Source organism: Chaetura pelagica, unplaced genomic scaffold (assembly GCF_000747805.2).
Source record: "Chaetura pelagica isolate M959 unplaced genomic scaffold, ChaPel_1.0 scaffold171, whole genome shotgun sequence".
NCBI lineage: Eukaryota > Metazoa > Chordata > Aves > Apodiformes > Apodidae > Chaetura > Chaetura pelagica.
Window position 1 is genome coordinate 517,877 of NW_009952066.1, and position 21,980 is coordinate 539,856.

The window sequence follows — 21,980 nt, forward strand, 5'->3', positions numbered from 1 at the left end:
CGGGTCTGATCCAGGATCTGACCGGGCATGACTCATGTGTTGCGTGCCGGCTGCCGTCGGGCCGCGGCTCGGCTCTGGCTTGCTGCAAAACACGAAAACTAACCTAACCCGAGGTCACTAAAACGGTGGAAAGGAACAAATGGTGCTGCATTCCTTGCTGCTGCTGTGTGGGCACCTTGCGTGTGTTGTAAAGAGGCAGGACTTCAGGTATAACTTGATGTCGTGGTATGACTGAGCACGATACCAAATATTTAATTATAAGGAGAGAAGTACCTGGAACAATGACAAAAAAAAAAAAAGGCCCCTCGTTCAACCTGAATTTAATTTTGTTGGGCAAACAGGTTCACAACGTGTTTGTGCCTATGACAAGACTTTATGGTTAGTTTACGTTATGGCTAGCTCACTTCATGGTTAGGTGTGCTGCTGTGGTTTGTGTGGCCTTGTTTTTTTTTGTGGTTCTGGTAGCTCTGTGTGTAGGAATACACCAAGGAGATTTTCTTATTATGATTATTTCCACCATTTGGAGGACAGATAACAACAAAAGCTTGCAACAGATGGAAGATGAGGGATCCTGCATGATGGATGAGCAGATATTTTTCTCAGCAAGTTCTTTCAGTGGAGCTGTGGAAGGTTTGAACAGAGCAGAATGGAAGGAATAGGACTAACCAAATCTTGCCATTGCTTGGAAAAATAGAGATAAAAGTGTGATTTCTAGGGCTGATTTGTTTTGCTACTCCCTGACCTCTGGAGGAGAAGGCAAAGAGAACAGCAATAACTGAAGTGCATCTTCCTCATTAGAGTAGAGGGGACCTAACTGAGAGGATTGGGTAGTGTAGCTGAGGAGCGTTGCTAGAGGTCTTTTCTAAGACTTAATTGGAGGGGACATAATTTATCAACTATGATTTAATTTAGAGCTCTGAAATGAGAACTGGCATCTTTAGGAGGCCTGGTTTCCCAAGACGAGATGTTGTAAAACATAATGCTCATCTAATGATGGGAATATTGTAGGCTGTATTTTAAGTACTTGAACCTACTAGATGAGAAAATTGTTTTGATAAAAGCATTGTCTAGTTATGTCATGATTACTTTGGTCCTCTCGGGTGCAGGAGTACTTAGTTTCAAGCTGTTAAGTATCCTTTTAGGTAGGAAGGTTTATTTTATTTTTGCATCTAGCAGTTCATGTTCAAACTATGTCAGTCAAAATACGTAGCTCGGGTTCAGATTAGTCCACTTTCAGTCCTGCTGTGAAATTGGTAAAATCCAACTGATGGCCACAACTTGTGACAGGATAGCTGGCACAGGCAGACCCCATGTCTGGCCTGGTTCCTTCACTTCTGGAGGGTTAAGGGTTCATTTATTTTAGAAGGTTAAGGTATAAGTGTAGAAATGCAGATCACAGTATAAACATTTTGAAAACTTAGGCTTTGATTTAGTGTGGATTTCAGGCTAAGAACTTTGCAATTCTGTTTCCAAGGGGAAGAAAAAGCATTGCATGTAGCAAGGATGTGAAGATTAGTAGGGATGCTTTTATTTGCAACAATAGGCCATGGTGCTGCTTTTTGTCACTGTAACAGCAGAGAAAATGTAGGGGCTACTTGATGGCCCATTATAATGTATTATTTATGGATCTGGAGGTGTTTAAAAAAGTAAATATTTGTAATTGCTATTAGTTATATACTTAAGTGTATTCAGTATCATTGTTATAAAAACCTGACATAATTATATGTAGTACAAGTCTCTGGCTGTGTATCAGCAGCCTGCCTTCCTAAGAGCTAACATAAATATTTGGTGGAGAAGAAAACAAGCAAGAGGACTGCAGTAAAACAGGTACTTCTCCTGGACACTTTTTTTTTTTTCTTTTGCTACTCACTGTTATTTAGGTAGCAAAAACTGAAAGATTACTGCTGAAGTATTTTGATTACATGCAAGGCAAAGAGAAGTAAATTTGATGTATTTGTGCATGGTAAAAGTAATGCACTTTTTTCTTTTCTTGCTAGCTGTCCAAAGTAAGACTAATCAGTAAAATACGATGAGAAGATACTGCGTTCCATCTTTAAAGCCCTAAATCCCAGCAGCATGCACTGCTGCTTATAAAGGCAGGTTATATGGCACTTTTCTGGAAGAAGCTGTTGTGATCTGAAGTTAAACCATGCTCTTAGGAGCAACCCATGAAGTAAACCCACCAGACTGGCCACAGACCAGCATCCCAAGTGAATGAAGATGCCTCCTTGCATGTCAGTTGTCTGCAACTCAGCCACAGTTCAATACACATGCAAATGTTCTGAGAGGCCAGTTTATTAATTAGTCTTTTTTTTCCATTTGGTTTTATAGGACTTGGCTTTAATTCATCATCTATGTTGAGGAGACGTTCCATAAGCAGTTTGCTTATGTGCCAGACAGTGTCACAGAGAGGTCAGCTGGGATGCCCCAAGCTGTACCAGGAGCACAGAAACTGTTCTGTAGTTGAGTTCACTCTCACCAAGCTGACTCCAGCTGCAGTAGGTGGTCATTAAACAGACTGATCTATATCTGCTTCTGCTCACTCTGCTTTCATCGTGTGGTGGGGATGTGCAGATCCTGTAATTTGCATTTTATACAAATTCTAAAGTAGCATATATGCTCCTGAGATATTTTTTTTCCATGTTGCTGAGTTTTCTGGTGTGCTGCTTTGTATGCAGGCTCATACAGAGGAGTTGTATGGATTTTAAGGACAGAATGCAGCATGATGTGGAAAAAAACATAGCTGTCCTTGAATGCTACTGTTGATGACTTTCCTTTGCACTCTTGGTTTATTAAAATATGTTCCCATCCACCTTCAGTGTTTCTTTGAGGTGCAAGACCCTTTCTCCTCTCAACCTGCCAAATGTAGTCAGTAAAGCTGTAAGGGATATTTACCTACGTATATACCGATATATACCCAGGGATATCAAAGGTAGAATGTGTTTGGTTGGGTTTTTTTTCTCTATTGCCCATTTTCCATTATAGTGACATATGTGGAGCAGGGTAACTAGCAATTTGACTGGTGTTAGTAAAGCTGATGTATTCATTTTCACATTTTGTGTTCCCATTTAGGCTGATTCAACAAGGGGTGGTTTCATTTATTTGGCTTTATTTATTGTTGTATGCATGTGCTATGTCTAGCACAGTGCTGCTTCTGTGATTCAGCTGGTATAAGAGTTTCTACAGCCAGACAGCTGTTTCTTCTGTTAATCAGAAGTATGTGCAAGGATAGTCCTGCCAAATTTGATAATATATTTGCTTTGTGTTTGTGTCCTTTAACTTGCTTTCCAGGATAAAACCACACAGCCTCCACCTACCCCATATAATGATGTAGCCCTCAGGGAAGTTTTGAATTGCATTGGGAATTTTCCCCTTGAAGATGAAATCCTAAAACCACAAGTTAGGAGACAACGAAGAACTACTGTGGTTTTTTTTCCCCTTTTTTCCTATTTCCTCTCCATCCATACTTAAGGAAGTGTGCAAAGTGAGAGCTGTCTTGTCCACCCTGCTGCATTGCCACTGAACCATTTTCTCATAGGTTGCCACTTGCAGCACTCCTGTAAGTTGAGGACAACATTCAAGCCTGTCAAGTCAGTGATTTTCCCCTTCTGATGGGTACAAAGTTGCTAGGGAAGTGTGAAATCCTTTTGCAACAACTGATCTAGAGATGGGTTAGAAATGAGTGGTCGTTGGCAAATAAAGGCCCATGGTCAGGAGCCTCAAACTTTGCAGCTCACAAGGAGTGAAGAGGCTGTGGTTTGTTAGCAGCTGGCATGGTGGAAGGGCCATCTTAAAAGTAGATCTGTGATTGGAGAAAATAGTATTTCTAAGTAGCTTGCAGATGCATCTTGTGTTATTTCAGTTATTTGTCATGCGTTTTTCTAGTGTGACTTTTTGGTTGGTGTATTGTGAGGGTGTTTTCACGGTTCCTTGCTCCTCCTCCAGTACTCAAGATGGGGGAGGATGAGGATTTTGGAGAGCACTCAGTCTGGGACCCTTACTACTTAACAGAAGGCACATAGCTGTAATTATTCTAACCCTGGAGACCAGTTTTCCCATGCTGCTAGAATTCTGTGGGGGCTTTGTTGCTGGCCACCCCTTTTTGAGGGAGGCTTGTGGCTTTTGCCTGTTCCAGGGTCCATTTTGCCACACCCAGCTGCTTGGTGGCTGTCACCATCTTAGTGTAGCCTTTGTGTGCTGGGAAGGTATTAGAATAACAAAGGACAGTTAACCAGCAACTTGAGGCACGTCTTGGTGTGCCCGAGTTATGTTTCTTTGTTTTCTGCTAATATTTTGAATTAAATAAGTCTCCTTTTTTTTGAGCTGGTGTGTTACTATAGTAACTATGAAATTAAGATACAAAAATTAGCAATGCACAGTTCAATCTGCAAATGTCCTTTGGGTTCTAGATACTTTGTAAGCAAGGAAATTGTTCTTGGTCTTTTGCTGGCTGGAAAATGTAAAGCAACGTGTAGCTTACAGATAAATTGTCCTGGGATATTCAGAAATGCTTATGCATGAATTAGGAGAAAAATTGTGTAACTTTTCAAGCTGCAGTGGAAATGAGTGAAGAAAAGCTGTTATTGTCAAATAAAAAAGTGAGCTGAGAGAGCTAAGTAGAACAGTTGAGTATGTTTTCATTTTTTTTTTTAATTTATTGTTTTATGATCTGAAATAAAAATCACTTCTGTTATGCTTTAAAAATACTGCATAATGTTTTCTACTTATTAAGACTGGTTTTAGGGCAGCACAGTACAGCTAGCACTGAGATCACTGGAATACTGGCCATATGACATGGTTTTTTAATTGGTATTTCCATCAATAAGAACTATTACAATAGCAATAAAACAATAGGTTTATTAATATTTTCAAAGTCTGAGAAAATAAAATTATCTCACTAGAATGTTTTATCTTTCAAGTGGAAATAATCAATCTGCTGCTTATTGTAGCTGTCAAAATATGAAGATTTTAAGCTGGAGATGTTTTTAAATTACTGTGCTTCTTCATGGTTTTTAATGGGTTTTCTGCTTTCTGATGTATAAAGAAATAACACTTTTATTTCCACCTTGCTCCCCATGTAGCAGTGTTAGGAATACCAGTTTGACTTGCTCTGGTTTTACTGGAGGGCTTGCTTTATGTCTTAGGAATGTACAGTGAACTTGCAGCTTTTTAATGAACAGGGCAATCACGTCATCATCTTAATTGGCTATGAAGAATCATAGAATCATAGAATCTTAGGGGCTGGAAGGGACCTCGAGAGATCATCTAGTCCAACCCCCCTGCCAGAGCAGGGTCACCTAGAGTACATCACACAGGAACTCATCCAGGTGGGTTTTGAATGTCTCCAGTGAGGGAGACTCCACAACCTCTCTGGGCAGCCTGTTCCAGTGCTCTGTCACTCTTACAGTAAAGAAGTTTTTTCGGATATTCACCTTGAACCTCCTGTGTTCCAATTTGCACCCATTACCCCTTGTCCTATCACTGGTCATCACTGAGAAAAGCCTAACTCCATCCCCCTGACACTCACCCCTTACATATTTGTAAACATTGATGAGGTCACCCCTCAGTCTCCTCTTCTCCAAGCTAAAGAGACCCAGCTCCCTCAGCCTTTCCTCATAAGGGAGATGTTCCACTCCCTTAATCATCTTTGTAGCTCTGCGCTGGACTCTTTCAAGCAGTTCCCTGTCCTTCTTGAACTGAGGGGCCCAGAACTGGACACAATACTCCAGATGTGGCCTCACCAATGCAGAATAGAGGGGGAGGAGAACCTCTCTTGACCTACTAACCACCCCCTTTCTAATGCATCCCAGGATGCCATTGGCCTTCTTGGCCACAAGGGCACATTGCTGGCTCATGGTCATCCTCCTGTCTACCAGGACCCCCAGGTCTCTTTCACCTACACTACTCTCCAGCAGTTCAGCCCCCAACCTGTACTGGGACATGGTGTTGTTCTTCCCCAAATGTAAAACTGCACTTCCCCTTGTTGAATTTCATCATGTTTCTCCCCGCCCAACTCTCCAACCTATCTAAGTCTCTCTGAATGGCAGCACAGCCTTCTGGTGTCAGAATATGTTAATTGAGACGTCTTTAAATAAGACACAAGACTGAGATAAATACAAACTTTTCTGTTGCCAATTAAAAGAGTTCTCAGTCTATTAGATGCTGTTGGTCTAACATCAAGATCCAGTAGTTAGTGGTTTGTGACTGTTTTAAACTGTTATTTTGCCTTTTCTGACAGAAGAATAAAATTCCTTAATGTCTGTCCATCTCTGTCCTCTGTGTGATAAGGAAATTAATGCCAAATAAAAAAAAACCAAAACAGATCTAAGAGCATGTGTGAGGCCTTCAAAAGTAGGTTGTAGCTGCAGAACTGAAAGGAACAAATGAGATCTGGAGGAAGCAGAAGAATGTATGTGGTAGTGGTAGAAGAAAGGTTGCTTCTTTCTTGGTCTTCAGCCAGGTCTTCAAGTATTCAGGCCTTCAGCCTTGGAAGTGCTGTTCAAAGGGATGAATTTCTAATGTTTTAAATGCAAGTTTTCTGTAAAAGGTTAGGTTAGATTATAAAATCCTGTGTGTGTGAATTATGTCATAAAACTGGAGACCTAAAAACTGTATTGATCAAAATCTGTCACAACCGAGAAGCACATTGTATCTCGATATCTGATTATCTTTGTTGATGAGGAGGATACCAGGACAGTGCGGGTCATCTTTACACTGCTTTATTAACTGCATTAAAAGATGTTCTTATAAAAATGCTAATGGCTCTAGTGAATCCTCTGATGAATGTCTATATTCTTTTTCCCTCTTTTGAGATGAAGATGTCTTATGCATCACTCTGTTTTTATTTTGCAGACTATAAGCTCTTATGTCAGAGGCTTGTCATGCAAGGTAATGTGTTGGGAACAGATGCTGAATCAGTAGCATCTCCATTCTTTAAAGATTAATTTAGCTAATAAATATATTCTTCTGCAATGATAAAGTTGCTAATCTAAATACTACTTAATTTGTTTAATTGTGGGGAAATCAGGGAAAAATTCCATCTGTATAAATTGGTGAAAGAGAATCTTATGATTGGTGTAATCTCCAAAATTAAATTGGATAATGTCTGCATAATCATAGGATTTGCATGTTTTTTTAGACCTCTTGCATTTCAATAAGTTCTGGTATAATTATTATATTTTTCTGCTTTGTGGTACTGCCAGAACCCAAATTTCTCTGTTGCTTCAACATATGGTTGAAGAGTCTGGGCGTTAAGACAGAGTTGTTTAGTTTTAGAGGCATTCTGTAGGGATTTTGTTTGTTTGTTTGTTTCAAGTATTGCCAAAGACCAAATATTTCTCTCCAAAGCCCTGTGTAGCTGGACATGTGTTTACAATTGGCTAGATTGTTTCTTTCTGCTTTTTTAAATTAAATATATTAATTTTTAAAATAGTGACTATAAATACTGGATCTGTGAATGTTCATATCTGAAATAATTCTAGGTTAATTCTAAGCTTTGCTACTAAATATATTTATGATTTATATGTTAAATATAGGAGTGATTGTGAAGTGGGTAATTTAAGCCAGAGATGGGCTGTGAGCAGTGAAGTTGATTATTGTAGCCATCTGATGTTAATAAAGGGAGGTATTTACCCACCACCTAAAGTTTATCCTGTATCCTGTAAGAAGGCATAATTTATATGATTAATTAAGTTGATACATGTGGGGGAGAAGGCACAGCCACTTCTTGTGTTATCACTTACTGGTCCCTGAGCTTTGTTTATGCTCAGAAGCTGAGAAGTTTATCTTTGTTCTTCAGAGGACGTAACTTTTCTCATGGTGAGCCTCTGTGGACTGTGGGTCTGTGATAGGTATGTGCATCTTGTTCCTGAGAATTCCTTGTTCTTTTCTTGTAATTGGTTTCAGAATAATGAGAAGTTTCTTTGGGGCTGAGTGACTTTTTTTCTTCTTTTCCTTGTTTGTTTACTTTTAATAACAAAATATGCCAGATAAAATTCTGCCCCTTCTCTGAGGAGATAGTGACACTCATAGGGATGATGAGGGTCATTTCATAGGAAGTGGAACTATAAAACCATCTCTGAAATGTTGCTTGGATCCTGTCCGTAGTGTTACTGATCAAAACATTTGGTTGCAAGCGTGATGTGGGGCCCGCCAGTTTTGTCTGAAGTATCTAATGGTCTTTTAAAACCACCCTTGTAGTGGGTGCTTAGTTTGGCAATCTGGGAATTGGAACGGGAAGAATTGGAATAGAGCGAGAATTAATGTATCTTCCTTGTCCGTCTGTTCTTGCCTCTGTTTGCAGTTGGATATTGCACATCAGTGGTATTGTCTGACTTCTGATCAGCTGCAGAGTGAAAACAAAAATGAAATGGCATATGCCTTACCTCTGTCATTGCCCATTTTACCTACATTGCTGAGCAACTCACCTCAAATATAATTTTTCCGAAAGAGGAAAAGTTGCCACAAGTAGGACCATGTAAATAAAATACTGGAAAAAAACAAACCCCAAAACCACAACTTGCTTAAAGCAGTTTGGTTATAGATTTCTGTTTGGACAACAAGAAAACACTTGCTTCTTGCTGGAGACTTGTGTTTTTATAAACAGAATATTTAAAGCAGCAATAATTGTTCAAAATGCTTGTTTTAAACTTGTTTTCTTTATCTATTTCAAATAACATGAAATGGGAAGTCTGCTGTGCAGTATAGTGCAACTCACTCTGCAGCTGATGCATGATACTACTTTGCAGTAATTTTCACAAAGAACTGAGGTGACCTACAGCTGCCCTTGTTAATAATCAAAACTCTGGGATCCTTCTGTGATCCTAGCTCTGATACCCTCAAGATGTTAAAAATGGAAGTCCTGTTTTCATGTAAATCTTCAGCATTTTCCATTTTCTGTAGCAGCTTGTATACTTTCCTCAAGGATTTCTAAGTAGTTTACAGTCTGAGTTTCCTAAACTGGAAACTTCTCTTTTTAAACTTACACATGTAACCAAAGAGCCAAATGAGAAAACCTAATTACTTGCTGTGGCTCCGTAGCCTGCTCTGATGCTGTGAAAAGATGCTATTAATAGTCAATGTTCATCTTAAATGGCTCAAGTATTTGGTGAAATACCACATTTAGAACAATTGCATCATAACAGGAGATGATTTAAGTAGAGTTTGTGCAAGCAGCTGCTTTTTTCAGGAAATTCTTATGAAGTTGTGTACCCTTGTTTATTCCACAGTAGGAAATTAGGCTTCCAAGAACTTGACTCTCCTTGAACTAACTTAATTACCTTGTAAATTACCAGGTATGTTGTGTGTGACACCATATGCCAAGAGGTAACAGCTTACTTATATAATAATTTGACATCAACACGCGCCAAAGAAACAGCACCCGACATGGCAGTTCTTCTCTCTGATGATGAAGTGTGAGGGTACTGCATTGCTCTGCAAAAGCCTTGAGGCTTTTGTAGTTCTTGAATCTGTTGAAGAGTAAAATGTCAGGGTAGTTACCCCATGTGTTTTTCATAGAGAATGGTTCGAGACCAGAAATGCTGCTTGAGGCAACCTTCACTGGACAAATGAACAACTGGAAAGCACTCAGTTTCTCTTTCCTGTCTGCCCCAGAAGCATTGCTGCAAATGTAACTTCTACACTGCATACAAGTCATGTCACAGATGCCATTCTTTTGAGTATTCGACTGTTTGTTTTTTTTATTGTTACAAATATTTGTATTTACAAGAGAGGCCCTTCAAAATCAGTGTCCTATTGTGGTATTCTGTAAGAGAAAAGCAGTCGCTGTCTTGTTAGGCATTTTACTCATTTTCTAAACATGCAAAGGTGAAGGTGATTCTTAAAAACTTTATTCTTGCCAACTGTTTGGTTTGTTTTAAGAATAGCATACATTCCCAAGCAAACTAACCCAGGAAATGCTTTTTATTTTCTGAAGACTGAAACTGCCATGTAGCAGCCTAGTACACTCTCCTACCAAAGTTAAACTGCATCAGGATGGAATTTAGTCAGTGGTTGTATGTAGAAAATAAAATACTTAGGGTTTTTTTTGCTTGTTTTGTTTTCCCATGCTGAGCTCATCCATAAAAATACAGGAGAGTATCAGAACAATAAACAGGCCTGCTGCTGGTGCTTGGAGGGAGTCACATGAGAGCAGATGAAAGGGTGTATCAGTTACCAAAAACCCAGCAAACGAGGGACAGAGCACGTTCTTGCTGTGGTCTTATTTTTTGTGACTAGACTTAAGTCTGTGCTTTCTTTTGCTAAGTATGTTCTGGGGAAAAAAAAGGCAGTTTTCTCATAAATGGCTTTTCTTGGAATTGTCAGTTTACTACTTTTTTCATTGTAAATATTCTTTTGTTTTTCTCTGAAAATCTTTGCAGCAAACTTTCTCTTTCTTAGCTGTCTGGGAAAGCTCTCTCAGTTAATATCTCTGCCTTTTGTCTGAAAACTTTGATATTTAATTTTTATGCTGGTAATAACAGTATCTCATAACAGTAGTTGGTAGTCAATCAGAAAAAATTGAAGAGTTTAAAATGATACCTCTTTGTCATGCTGGTGTCAGGTTTTTAGTTCAAACAAATATGTTTCTTGCTGGAGCTCATGTTTTAGTTGAAACCATAAGGGAAAGTTTTAAAGTATGAGAGAAGCTATAGGGTTGCTTGTTGGTGGTTTATTGTTTTTTGGGGGGGGCATCTTTCATTTGCAAAAAGCCAAGGTAAAGTTTGCAAAGTATTTTTGGTTAAAAATAGGGATGCAATCAGTGCATCACTTAGTTAATTGCTTTTCCTGTCACATTAGGGAGACATGTTAATATACGTGGATAGTTAAAAAAAACCCCAAAAACATTGGTGTGTGCTAGTCAGCATTCACCGGTTTGGTGATGTGTGGGTGTGTGTGTTTTAATACCATGTTAGTATTTTTCTGAATGTTGTAAGATCACCTGGGCAAGGTTGAGTTCTCTTCACAGAGCTCTTTAAACACATCAGCTGGACTATTTCAGTCACTAATATAAAGAAACACCATTCACAAATAGGGGGTCTGTCTCTCTTAGCTGTCATGCTGAAGTTAGGTTACTGACCTGCACTGTTAACGGATTTTTGACAGATAAAATTTGGAGTAAAAACTGTTTTCACCTGGAGGTTTAGTGTTAATTCTGAGGTGTCATTCTTCTGTATTTCATGAAACAAAAATCTGTCTTCTGGTGGAAACAGTAACTGAGCATTTCTCTTACTGAATTAGGGTTTTCTTATGATTTGTAAAACCTGAAGATTGCTTAGATGCTTTGTTGTATCTTTGTGTGAAGATTTGCTGTAGCAAATGCCCCTTTCATAGGTCAGGAAAAGAGTTTTGAATATGCACCTTCACTTGAAAATAATCTTGTTTAGAGCTTAATACAGTCTGAAATTTTTTTTTCTTGATTCTAGTACTAGTGTGCTACTGCTTTGTTCAATCACTTAATTATTGTCGTTGATATGCAAATCAGAAAAGCCTCCCTCAGTGATCTGTTGTCCTTTCACTTCTTTTACAAATGAGGTTACTCTGCTAAAGGTAGTACTTTATTGCGAAACTTACTACATCTGTTGTCAGCTGTTACCCAGAGCTACCACTTGAGCAATGGGTGGGAAGAAGCGGCTCGTTCTCTGGAGCGCTCTGCAAGTGTTGGCTGAAGTGGCTTGTGGGCTCCTTGTCTTTGACCCTGGGCAGTCTTGCTGTATGCCAGGCTACAGTCTGATAGATGCAACATTCTTTTGTCTACCAAAGCACCCATAGAGTTCTGTGTCTGAAAGGTTTCTACTTCCAGCGTTGGAGGTCAGGATTCCTCAGTGCAAACGTCATTGCTGGAACAAAACACTATTGCTTTTACCGTGTCCTTTGAGTTACGGTGTGAAGAGAATGGTTGGTTCATGCTGATGTGGGAGTTGCAGAGGTCCTACTCTGTTCTCCCTGCTTGCCTGGAGGTGTTTTACAGGGCCTGCAGCAGGAAAAAGCCCTTGTATCATCATTTCAGCAGGAAAAATGCCATTCTGATGTGGGTGGAGGGAAAGTGGGTGGTTCTCCTTGGCTGGTTAGGAAACACTGCTTTTATGTAATCACTTCACGGTCCAGATATGTGTGGAAAATAAAGTTTGGGTGTGGGCATAATATCTTTCCATTAAGAGAACCTGGGAGCTCAGTGACTGGCTCAGTGACTGTTGTGTGCTCCTGTGCTGAGTAAATGGAAGCCAGAACTGAGAAGGAGTTTTCTGGATTGTGCTGTCTTAATGGAGCACTGAAAAATCAGTGCTCGTGCTCCTAAAACCAGTGTTCGTCACCAGAAACTGCAACTCTTTCTGGGATTGGGAAGTATTAATAAAGAGATTTTAAATCTGGAATTTTTGGTAGAGATTGCTGTTTGTTTCTGGATGCTAAATGTACTGCACCTTCAGGGGCTTGTTGTGCATTTGCCTCTTTGCCTCCTTAACCCAGTGGACTCTGTCTTCTTTCTCTGATTGTCTTTTATTTCATCCTGACTCCGCTGACTTGTTCGCGGTTTCCCTCTGATGGGATCCTTTTCTGTCAGGCTGTGTGGGGTCTCTTGCCTTCATGCTGAGTCTTCCCTATTACAACCAACAAGTGATTAGGTTTTTCAGTAGGATCAGCATCCGGTACACACATAGAGGGACACAGTCCTACAGTTACGGTCAAGAGATGTTGCTTGCTTGGTCCCAGTATAAGCATGAGAGAAAAGGGAAGTGTGCTGCTTCGTTGTGCAAACCCTGAGGCTTGCTGACCTGAAATCTAAAGGTCAGCAGTACCCTCAAGTACCAGGCACACTAGAAACTGAAGAAAAACCTCTGATGTTATTGCTAAAAACCTCATTTTGAGCAAGATAGAGCAGCTGTTGCACTGATGAGTCCCAAGCTGAGCTCTCACTGAAATATCTTGTTTCACTCTCCAAAGGATGTGACTTGCTCACTTGTCTCCTGGGTTGGTGGGCCCCTTGGGAACAGTCTGCCTGCAGAGATTCTGGTGAGCCAGGGCAACTGGAGTCAAGCATCTTCTGAAATAAAGGGCATGTGGTGATACCTGGTGTACGGACGAGCGTTGCAGTTCTGTGTCTTAACGTCACGTATTGATGAGTTGTCCTCCACTGTGGTTTTTGTCCTTAAAAAGCTTTTGCCACAACTGAGCTGTAACACTGTTTTGATGGCTTCTAAATTTGGAATTGAGGTTTCTGGTGGTCCTTAATAGGAAAATGTAATTTCTAGAAAACTGAACAGAAATCCCTTTGGCCCAGCAGGAGTTGAGGAAGCTTCTGAATACAGAATCCTACACTCCTCAACTTTATTACTGTTTTTAATATCTTGCTATGTTTTGTGAATTATAGATGTTGCTTGAAGATAACATTGGTCAGTGAAACAAAACCAACCCAACTGTATGTTGTGATAGGATATGTATGTTGTGAGGAGATTTGATATTTGGCAGACTGCTGATGGGATTACTTTTAAGTTAATCCAGAGTAATCCTGACAAGTCATGAGTATCTTGAAATGGCATTGCTTTTGCAAACAGTCCTGGTTCAATGCCAGGACAAAAATTACCTTAATGCCTTGCTTTACTGGATTATTATGTATGTGCTGCTGAGTCTACCATATTTCTCACTTTTTGTCTTTCATCTTTTAAAATCCATAGCTTCTATTTTTATTTTTTTTTTAATTGGAAAAAAAAGATAAGTTCTTTTTAACTGCTTGATTTTGTCCAGACAAATAGCAAAACTAAAGATTGTTGATGTCTGTACTGGAAATTCAAAATCTAATTGAAATTAACTTCACACTCTGCTGATGCATTTGATGTAAATGGCAAATATTCTTTCACAGCCTTAATTTGAAAACTGTGTAGTCTTCAGAATAAAATGCATTTACCTAAAAGTTACTGGTTTTATACTAACACAAAGGCAACAGGCCACAATGGACATGAGGAAAAATAACTGCTGTTGACACAGAAATCCAGAGGAGGACCGATTTCAGTTTGCCTGGTATTGCTGCTTCTAGACTGTTTATTTTGTTAAATGCTTTCATGTAGCTTAATGAAATGTCATAGTTGTATGCTTGTATTTCAGATAATACACAAATGCGAAGCTCTGGGATTGTCCAGCATCTCACTGAGGTGCATTAAGTGAAGGAGGGTGACTTCCTCAGCTTTGGAGAAGGGTGTCCTTCCTTGTATTTACTTAGTCCTTTGAAGGGAAATTGGAGAGCTGGGATTGTGTTGTGAAATGTTAAAACAAATTCATCGAAGCAAAATATGCTCCTTGGATAATGCCAAAGAAGGGTTTAAAAGTTATGCCTTAATTTGGAGTCTTGTCTACATTTTAACAAAAATAGTTAGACATAAAGAGTAGACTAGAAATGACTGTTCTCATTTTGATCAGTATCAGCATGCCTGGTAAGCACTCTTGTTTGTGGGGAGTTTCAAAGCTTCCCTAGTAATTTTAACCCTTCAGAGTTTTTGGTTGAGTCTCGTTATCGCTACTCTTCTCGCACAAATTAGTTGGAGTTAGGACACCCTCTGGCAAAAGGAGCTGGCTGAAGACAGTGTGTCGGAGCCAGTGGCAGGTGTTTTTTCTTGTGTGAGAGACACTGTAGCTTCTGGGTAGTGTAGAAGTTTGGAGAATGAAAATAGAGAGTAGCTACTTTTGTGTATCTTTATCCTAAGGTGGTCCCTGGCTTGGAGGGTGGAGATCCCTCAGCTGCCTCAGTAAAGATCCTGCTGTAAACGGAGAATTCTGAGTATGACCTCTCCCAAATGACCCAGCTTGTGTCTAGTTCTGTGGTTCTCGGTGGGTGTACCTGTTTGCTCTGGAGCTGTTTTGATTTACTGGGAGTTGACTACTTGAGTGCTTTCTCCCCTCTTCAACCTAGCCTTTATTTCTGCTGAGGCTGTTTGTTTGTTTTTCAGATGAGACCCTTTTTGCTCTTCCTGCTACATCTGCGCCTCTGATGCACTCCTCTGCAGGCAAGTTCTTTCTGCTCACCTTTGTCTGAATACGTCCTGCATTTCTGATTTCATTAACTCTTTCCAATTAGTCTGCCTTTACTAAAAGTCAGCATGGGTCCAAGAATAGCCTCTATCACATTTTTCAGTTGATCTGTTAAAGTTTTTAATAACAATTCATTTAATTTTTTTAATGTGCAAAGCTGTTTTATAAACAAGCTACAGCCATCTGTGAATTCTTGGACCCTTGATGTAGGAGAGCAGATGATACTATTAACAGGTTAACACATCAAAGCATAGTTGCTTTACTGGTTTAGCAGAAAGATTTAATCCATAGTAACTTTCTGCAGTATTGTCTATATAAGTAAAATTTGTATCTCTAGTATTTATGTAGTGTTTTTTGTTAGCTATGCCATCCACCAAATCCCCATTTAAAGTGTCAAAAAAAAGGACTTCTTACTGGCATGCACGTTTGTGCCTATGTTTGTGCACAAGCACACACACGTACCCTCTCTCTGTCTTCTCCCCTTGCCTCCTCCCCACCCTCCCTCTCTCCCTTTGTTAATATTGCCTGCTGTACTTGTCTGGCATCTTCAGCTTTACTGTGATCTTGCGCTGCATAAAGTTGCTGCTTCTCTAGCCTCTTGCATTACTTCTGTGCTAGAAGAGGTGAAATAGAATAGCATACTATAACTGATACTTTGTTTTAATGGCTAATAGTATTTGTGATAGAACTTGGAAGAACCTCTTAATAACTAACATGATGTGAACCTGTCTTGAAAGTTTGCATTGACTGTAAGAGCACTTGCATTCTCTAACTTTCCTTTCTGTCCACGGTCACAGAAGAAGTTACGGACTTGCAGGAGCAGCCAGGTAACACTAAGTCGCTTGGTCAAGAGGATTTTACTGCAGTCCCGCTTGATACTGCTCCTTCTCTTCCCTCCTTCTCTCCTATCTCAGCTGATCCCTTTAAAGAGCACGCAGCCTTTGATACGCTCTCAGATGGATTATCTGCAAGAGGCATTTACAAAGAAAATGCAAGGGAAGTTTATAAAGGAACTCTGGAAAATGCAAGAAACCCATTTCTTGCAGAAGGAAATGAAAAAGACATTTCAGAGATTAAATGCTCAGAACCCCCATTTGCTAAAGCAGAAGCAGCCATTTTATCTAAAGCTAAAGAAGAAACACAGCTAGAGGGCCCTAAAGAATTACCTAATCTGGAGAAAATGCCTGCACAGCAGCTGAAAATGTCTCCAGAAACTCCTCAAGATTTGTTTGAGAATAATGAGGAAGACCTCTTCTACAACAAAGACAAATACAGAGGTGGTGATTATGATGAAAAAGAGGCACTGAAAGAAGACCCTTTCAGGAGGGAAGAATATGCAGACTTCAAACCATTTGAGCCAATATGGGAAATAAAAGGTGCCAGTCAGAGACTGAGCACTGTTGGAAGTAAGACAGATGGCAAGCTAGAAGGCAGTTTAGATGAGAAGTGTGGTGTAGGTAAGCTGGATGTGCAGAAGGATTACGAGAGAGAGAGTGAAGGCAGCACCGAAGATCGCTCTTTCCCAAGTACCCCAGAAGCTGTAAAAGACCCTTCACAGACTTACATCACTTGTACTAAATTTGAATCCTCCCTAGGTCCTGATGGTAACAAAGTCAAATCTCTTTCTCCGCTAGAGGAAGGCACTTCAGAAAATAGAACCGATGACGAGAAAAAAATAGCAGAAATGAAAGCTCAGATGAGCACTGAACAAGGTGATTTTAGCACTCGAGCAGTTGGCAAGCAGGAAGGCCAGGAAGCTGACTATGCTAAACCAGAGAGTGTATCAACAGTGCCATCTGACACTGCATCAAATATGCCTGAAGGTCTTACTCCTGATCTAGTACAAGAAGCATATGAAAGTGAAATGCATGATGCAGCATGTACAAAACTTGCTTATGAAACAAAGATTGATTTAGTTCAAACCTCCGAGTCGGTACAAGAGACTCTGAAACCCGTGACACAACTCTGTCCCTCATTTGAAGAGTCAGAAGCTGCTCCATCACCAATATTGCCAGATATTGTTATGGAAGCCCCACTGAGCACTGGGACTGCTGGTGTGGAAGCATCTGCTGTGCAGCTCGAAGCTTCGCCATTAGAAACATTTATTCCTACTGCTAATTATGAGAATGTAGAAGAAGAGCCTGAAGAACCTCCCTTGTACCAAGAGGCAGTCAAGGTACCACTGACACAGGCCCAAGAAGGAAAAGAGGCATTAGCATTTAAAAAACCTGAGCATGAGAGTAGCTCCAGTCCTGAAGATGTAGAGGCTCCATATATATCTATTGCATGTGACTTAATTAAGGAAACAAAGGTCTCTGGTGAACCTGCTTCTCCATCCTTTACAGATTATTCAAAGACATCGATAACAGAACGTGTTTCTCAGGATGTGCCTGAACACAAAGAACTTGCTGAAAAACTGTCTCCACAGTTCGGAAAATCTGACTTGTTTAATAGCCAGGTGATACCTGACTTCGCTGAGAAAGTGAGCGAAGATCCATCTCTCATCTTACAAAGTAAACCAACTGAGAATATTGTAACTGATTATGAACATGAGGAACGACTGATGGATTCAGTAGCTGCCACAGGCAAGCCTTATCTGGAGTCTTTCCAACCTGAACTGGACTCTCCACCTGAGCCAGTACCTACAAAAATAGCCAAGGCAGAGAAGTTTCCTCTTCAGATGGAAGAGCTCAATGCTATGGCTTATTCAGCTGATGTATCTGTTGCTATGGAACCAAAAACAGGAGACAACAAAGTACTCTCATCCACAGAGTCTTCCCCAGTTGAAGACTTTGTGATGTTGGCTCATCCTAAAACAGCTCCTGAGTTTGTGGCAGAGGCCACTGTCGGAGAAGTAACACGCGAATATGAAAGTGAAGAGGTCAGTAAGGCAATCAGAGGTGAGAAGAGGCAGTTGCCTTGCCCAGAGCTACCCTGTGATCTGTCTTTAAAGAATGTAGAAGTAAACACTGAGGAAGATACTAATGTCTTGAAAAAGTCCTTGGAGGCTGTGGACAGAGAAGTGCCTGAAGTATCCATGATGTCCTTACCGGCCACAGATACCTCACCCTTATCTGCTGAAAAAGAGAGAGTCAGTGTAGTAAAACCAGAAGCCTTTGAGAAGAAAGCTGAGCCAGAAGCTGCTTCTGTTAAAGAAAAGGAAAAAACTACTGCTGTATTTTCAGCAAAGCTGAATAAATCTTCAGGTAATCTTGTGTATGCTCTCTTGCAATTCACTCATCTGCATTAATTCTTTTTAGCTAAACTTGAGCATGTCATGACTCTTTTTTGAGTCCCTTTTTGTTAACTTCTCTACATAGGCCAAGAGTAACAGAAAATGTAAGTGCCTCCACTTTTACTTTTTTCTGATTGTTGTAGTGGGTTTTTTTCTGTTTATCAGGGATGGACTCACTGACTCCAGTTTTCTCCTTCAGTTCTTCTGCTGGTGATCTGTTGATACAGAAACAAGTCACTACTCACTGCAAGCTTTTTTGTGGTTGTCTACAGGCTAGGCATTAGGTGGCCTTCCAGAATTGCTCTTAATACTTGATAGTAAGCCAAGGATGGTGTTTAATGTGTGTACATGATTTGAAAAGGCACTTTCTTTACATGTGCAGTTCAGACATCAAACTTGGAAACTTAGGAAGGTATCCCTGCTGTTGTAGGATGTGCAACTTGTGTCTGGAATCTGGAAAAGACCCCATTCATCTCTGCTCATATGACTGGCAGCTTGCATTAGGTCAATGCTGGGGGTTTAAAATAAATAGTGCTCATGAGGGAGCTTAGTGTTCAGGTTACTAGGAACGTGGTCATCAAGAAGCTGATATTAAAATTGGACTGTGATGTTAATTTCTATTTTTCTTTGTAGGTGGGACTTACACTTCAGTGTAGTAAATTTTTCTTCAGATTAGGTGTAGTTAAAGTAGCAGAAAGTTAAAGGATGGATAGGACTATTGTAATGTTTTCTTTTCTCTAAACTGAATGCCTCCTAGAGTTCTACCTCTTTTAGACTAGAGGAATGTTTTGCCTGTTGCTATCATGGCACTCTTCTGCTATTTAAGTCCTGCATGAGGCACATTCCCAGTAAAACCAGCTACTTCAGAGAGTATAATGACTCTGTTCTAAATGGAAAACTGAATGTTGGTTTGACTCATCAGTACTACCCTTACCCAGTAGCTACAGTCTACAGTTCTTAAAATGCTACTTTCCTAATATTGTCTCCTGTATCAAATGTATTTAGGAAGGGAATAACAGGTGTATATTGAGGAAACTGTCAGAGTGTTGGTACAATCGAAATAGAGTTGGTAAAAATAAGGTAGAGGATGCAGTTTTTATGTTCAGCTTTGCATGATAGTTGGCATTTGTCCTGTTCCACCTCTTCTACTCATATAGCTAAGCAGAAAGGAGTGTTTGCCATTTCCCTTGTGATGAAATTTCAGTGATACCTGCGTGGTCAAAACACTGTTCTGTGAAGACTTGGCTCCTTGTGCTCAGGCTTCCAGCATACAGTACTGTCTAGAGAACAGCTGCTGTGTGTCCTCTACTTTATGTCAACAGGTTAATTGTTTAGTGATCTGGAAAAAAAAGAAACATTATACATGGTATGCTAGCTTACTTCTTAGTTCTTTTTAACCAGGAAGCCTTTGTAGAGGTCTCTTATTATTGCATGATGTAGCAGCCTGGGGGTGGCAAATCACTGCCTTGGGAAGAAAGAGTCTTACTTTGGGTCTGACAAGGACACAGCTGCTCCTCTTCTGTTCAAGTGAAACTGCTGGAGAAGCTGTGGGTGAAACCATTTGCCATAGCAGGAGAAGAGAGAGTTGAATGGTGTCTTCATTCTCCCATGTAGTGGCACAGTGCTGGGACAGGGCACATGTCTGTCCAGCACTGATGTTTGTGGAGGGGTCGGAGATGGGCTGAGCACAGGCTGGGCTGGGTGTGTGGGGAACTGGGGAATCGTCTGCAGTCTTTCTGTTGGTGAAAACTCAAAAACATGGTCCACTTTTTCTAGGATTTTTTTTTTTTCCTCACAATCCTGCTGTTTACTTTTTCGCTCACTTCTGCTGTATGTGGAATGCAGAACCTGGATTTCTGAGACCTGCCTGAAGAGTCTGATGACAAGCCATGAACAAAATCAGATGTCTGCTTTTAATACCACACTGCTTGAACACAATTTTAAAGTAGCTTCAAAGAACTAACAGACTTGTCTGTCATACTCTCAGAAAGGAGAGGTAATTCATCACAAGGCCAAAAGGTGGATCTGTGCATGTGTTTGGCCTTCTGAGTCTACCTTTATTGTGTGAGTGTTTTTCTGTCTTCCCATCAGTGGAACTGAAATAGATTTTACTGTGACTTAAAGACTTCTGGAAATCAGTTGATGTGATTCTATGACTGATGCTTGTTGGAACGCTAATCTGAACTGCCTTACTGGTGCACTTAGGGTTCTTGAACGCTTACTTAACAGTGCTATTTTTTGAAAGCTAACCTAAATGCCAGCATATCTATGTGTACCTAAAAGTGTCACTTCCAACAGTCCCAGAAGACTGCAGACTGCAAGGCAGCTAACAAACTCTTAACACAGTTCTGGATTTTTTTTTTTTTTTTTTTTTTTTTTTTTAAAGCTCCACCACTCCAATAAAGCTGTGAACAGCCTTGGGGGTAGAACATGGTTTGTGTAATGCTCCCAGCAGACCCTTTGAGTAACTGGTTCTATTTTGTAATGGTATCAGAGTACAGTGACCTTGTACTCCATAGCTGCATGAAGTAAAAAAACAAAATAATAAAAAACAACAAACTAACTAAACTCAGAACTGTAGTTAAATAAAAAGAACCCCCCTCTGCATATAAGAAGTTTCTATTGATAACAATTTCAAATAGCAAATACCCTCCTGCAACACCAACGCTTCCTACTGTCTTGGATACAGTGGTAGTTTTTTTCCTCCCTTCTATGTACCAGGACATACTGTATTTAGCTTCCTAGCAGGAAATCTTGCTGCTTCACTCTCATGCTCACCAGACTCAAAATTAATTCTCCTGATCTCCATAAAAATACTGCATATTCAGATGTTTCCTCATGGTTCAGATGCTGCTGACCAGTGCCACCAGTGCCGCAGCTCCAGCTCCTGCCAGGGCTTGTGCTGGGCGCTGTGTGCACACCAGGACAGTGCAGCAGGGGATCTGGGGAGTCATAACTTGAAGGGTGTTCCCAAAAGAGGGCTTTGATGCCATCTAGTGTCTGAATGAGCTGTAACCCCAGCACACTGCCTGTCAGAGGATTGCAGTCCAGGTTCTGAGAAACTCTTGAGCTCTTTAAATGAGTTTAATAGAGTTGAAAACTTTAAATATACTTATTATGTGGCTTACCCCTTCTGTTTTACAGACTTCCTTCACTGATAGCCCCTTACTTATTTTTGGATGGAGATTATTTTCACAGTTAGGCTGGAAAACCAAGCTTTCTGTAACACTTTTTCTGATCTGTGGAGTGTGGAAGATTTTATATTCTTGAACTACACAATCCAAGTGTGTTGTACAACATATCTGAACCTCTGACTGTGACAAAAAGTTGTGTACCAAAATGTAACCACATTGACAGCTTAAATCTATATGTTTACACTGAACATTACAGTAACGTTGGAAAATGGCATTGAGATCTTTACTATGAAGGCAGGCACTTGCACAGAACACCCTTGTTTCATGGTGGTTTTGAATATCGGACTCTGTAGACATGAATTTCAGATTAAATCCTGTAGATTTACAGATCTATTTTCAAACATCCCATAGGGCACTCAGGAACTGAATTCTACAAATGTAACAAATTAGTAATACTTTAAATTTCCCAGATTTTCTTGAAGGGGCAAATTAAAAAGGGGGAATGTGCTTTGAAAGGGTGGCTGAGTGATGGTAATGATGAAGCTTCTCTTTTTATTCCCAAATCATGGGGGCAGAAATAAAGCACTTCTTGT

General features: G+C 40.2%; 1 protein-coding gene across 1 annotated transcript in view; it reads left to right on the forward strand.

The window, feature by feature from the left end:
- RTN4 (reticulon 4) overlaps window positions 1–18,909 on the forward strand; it is a 56,954-nt gene extending 38,045 nt beyond the window's left edge. The window contains exons 2-4 of the mRNA XM_010004928.1: window positions 14,937–14,993; window positions 15,816–18,224; window positions 18,887–18,909. Of these exons, the coding sequence (XP_010003230.1) occupies window positions 14,937–14,993; window positions 15,816–18,224; window positions 18,887–18,909 (2,489 nt within the window). The remainder of the gene's footprint in view (window positions 1–14,936; window positions 14,994–15,815; window positions 18,225–18,886) is intronic.
- Window positions 18,910–21,980: the final 3,071 nt, after the last annotated feature.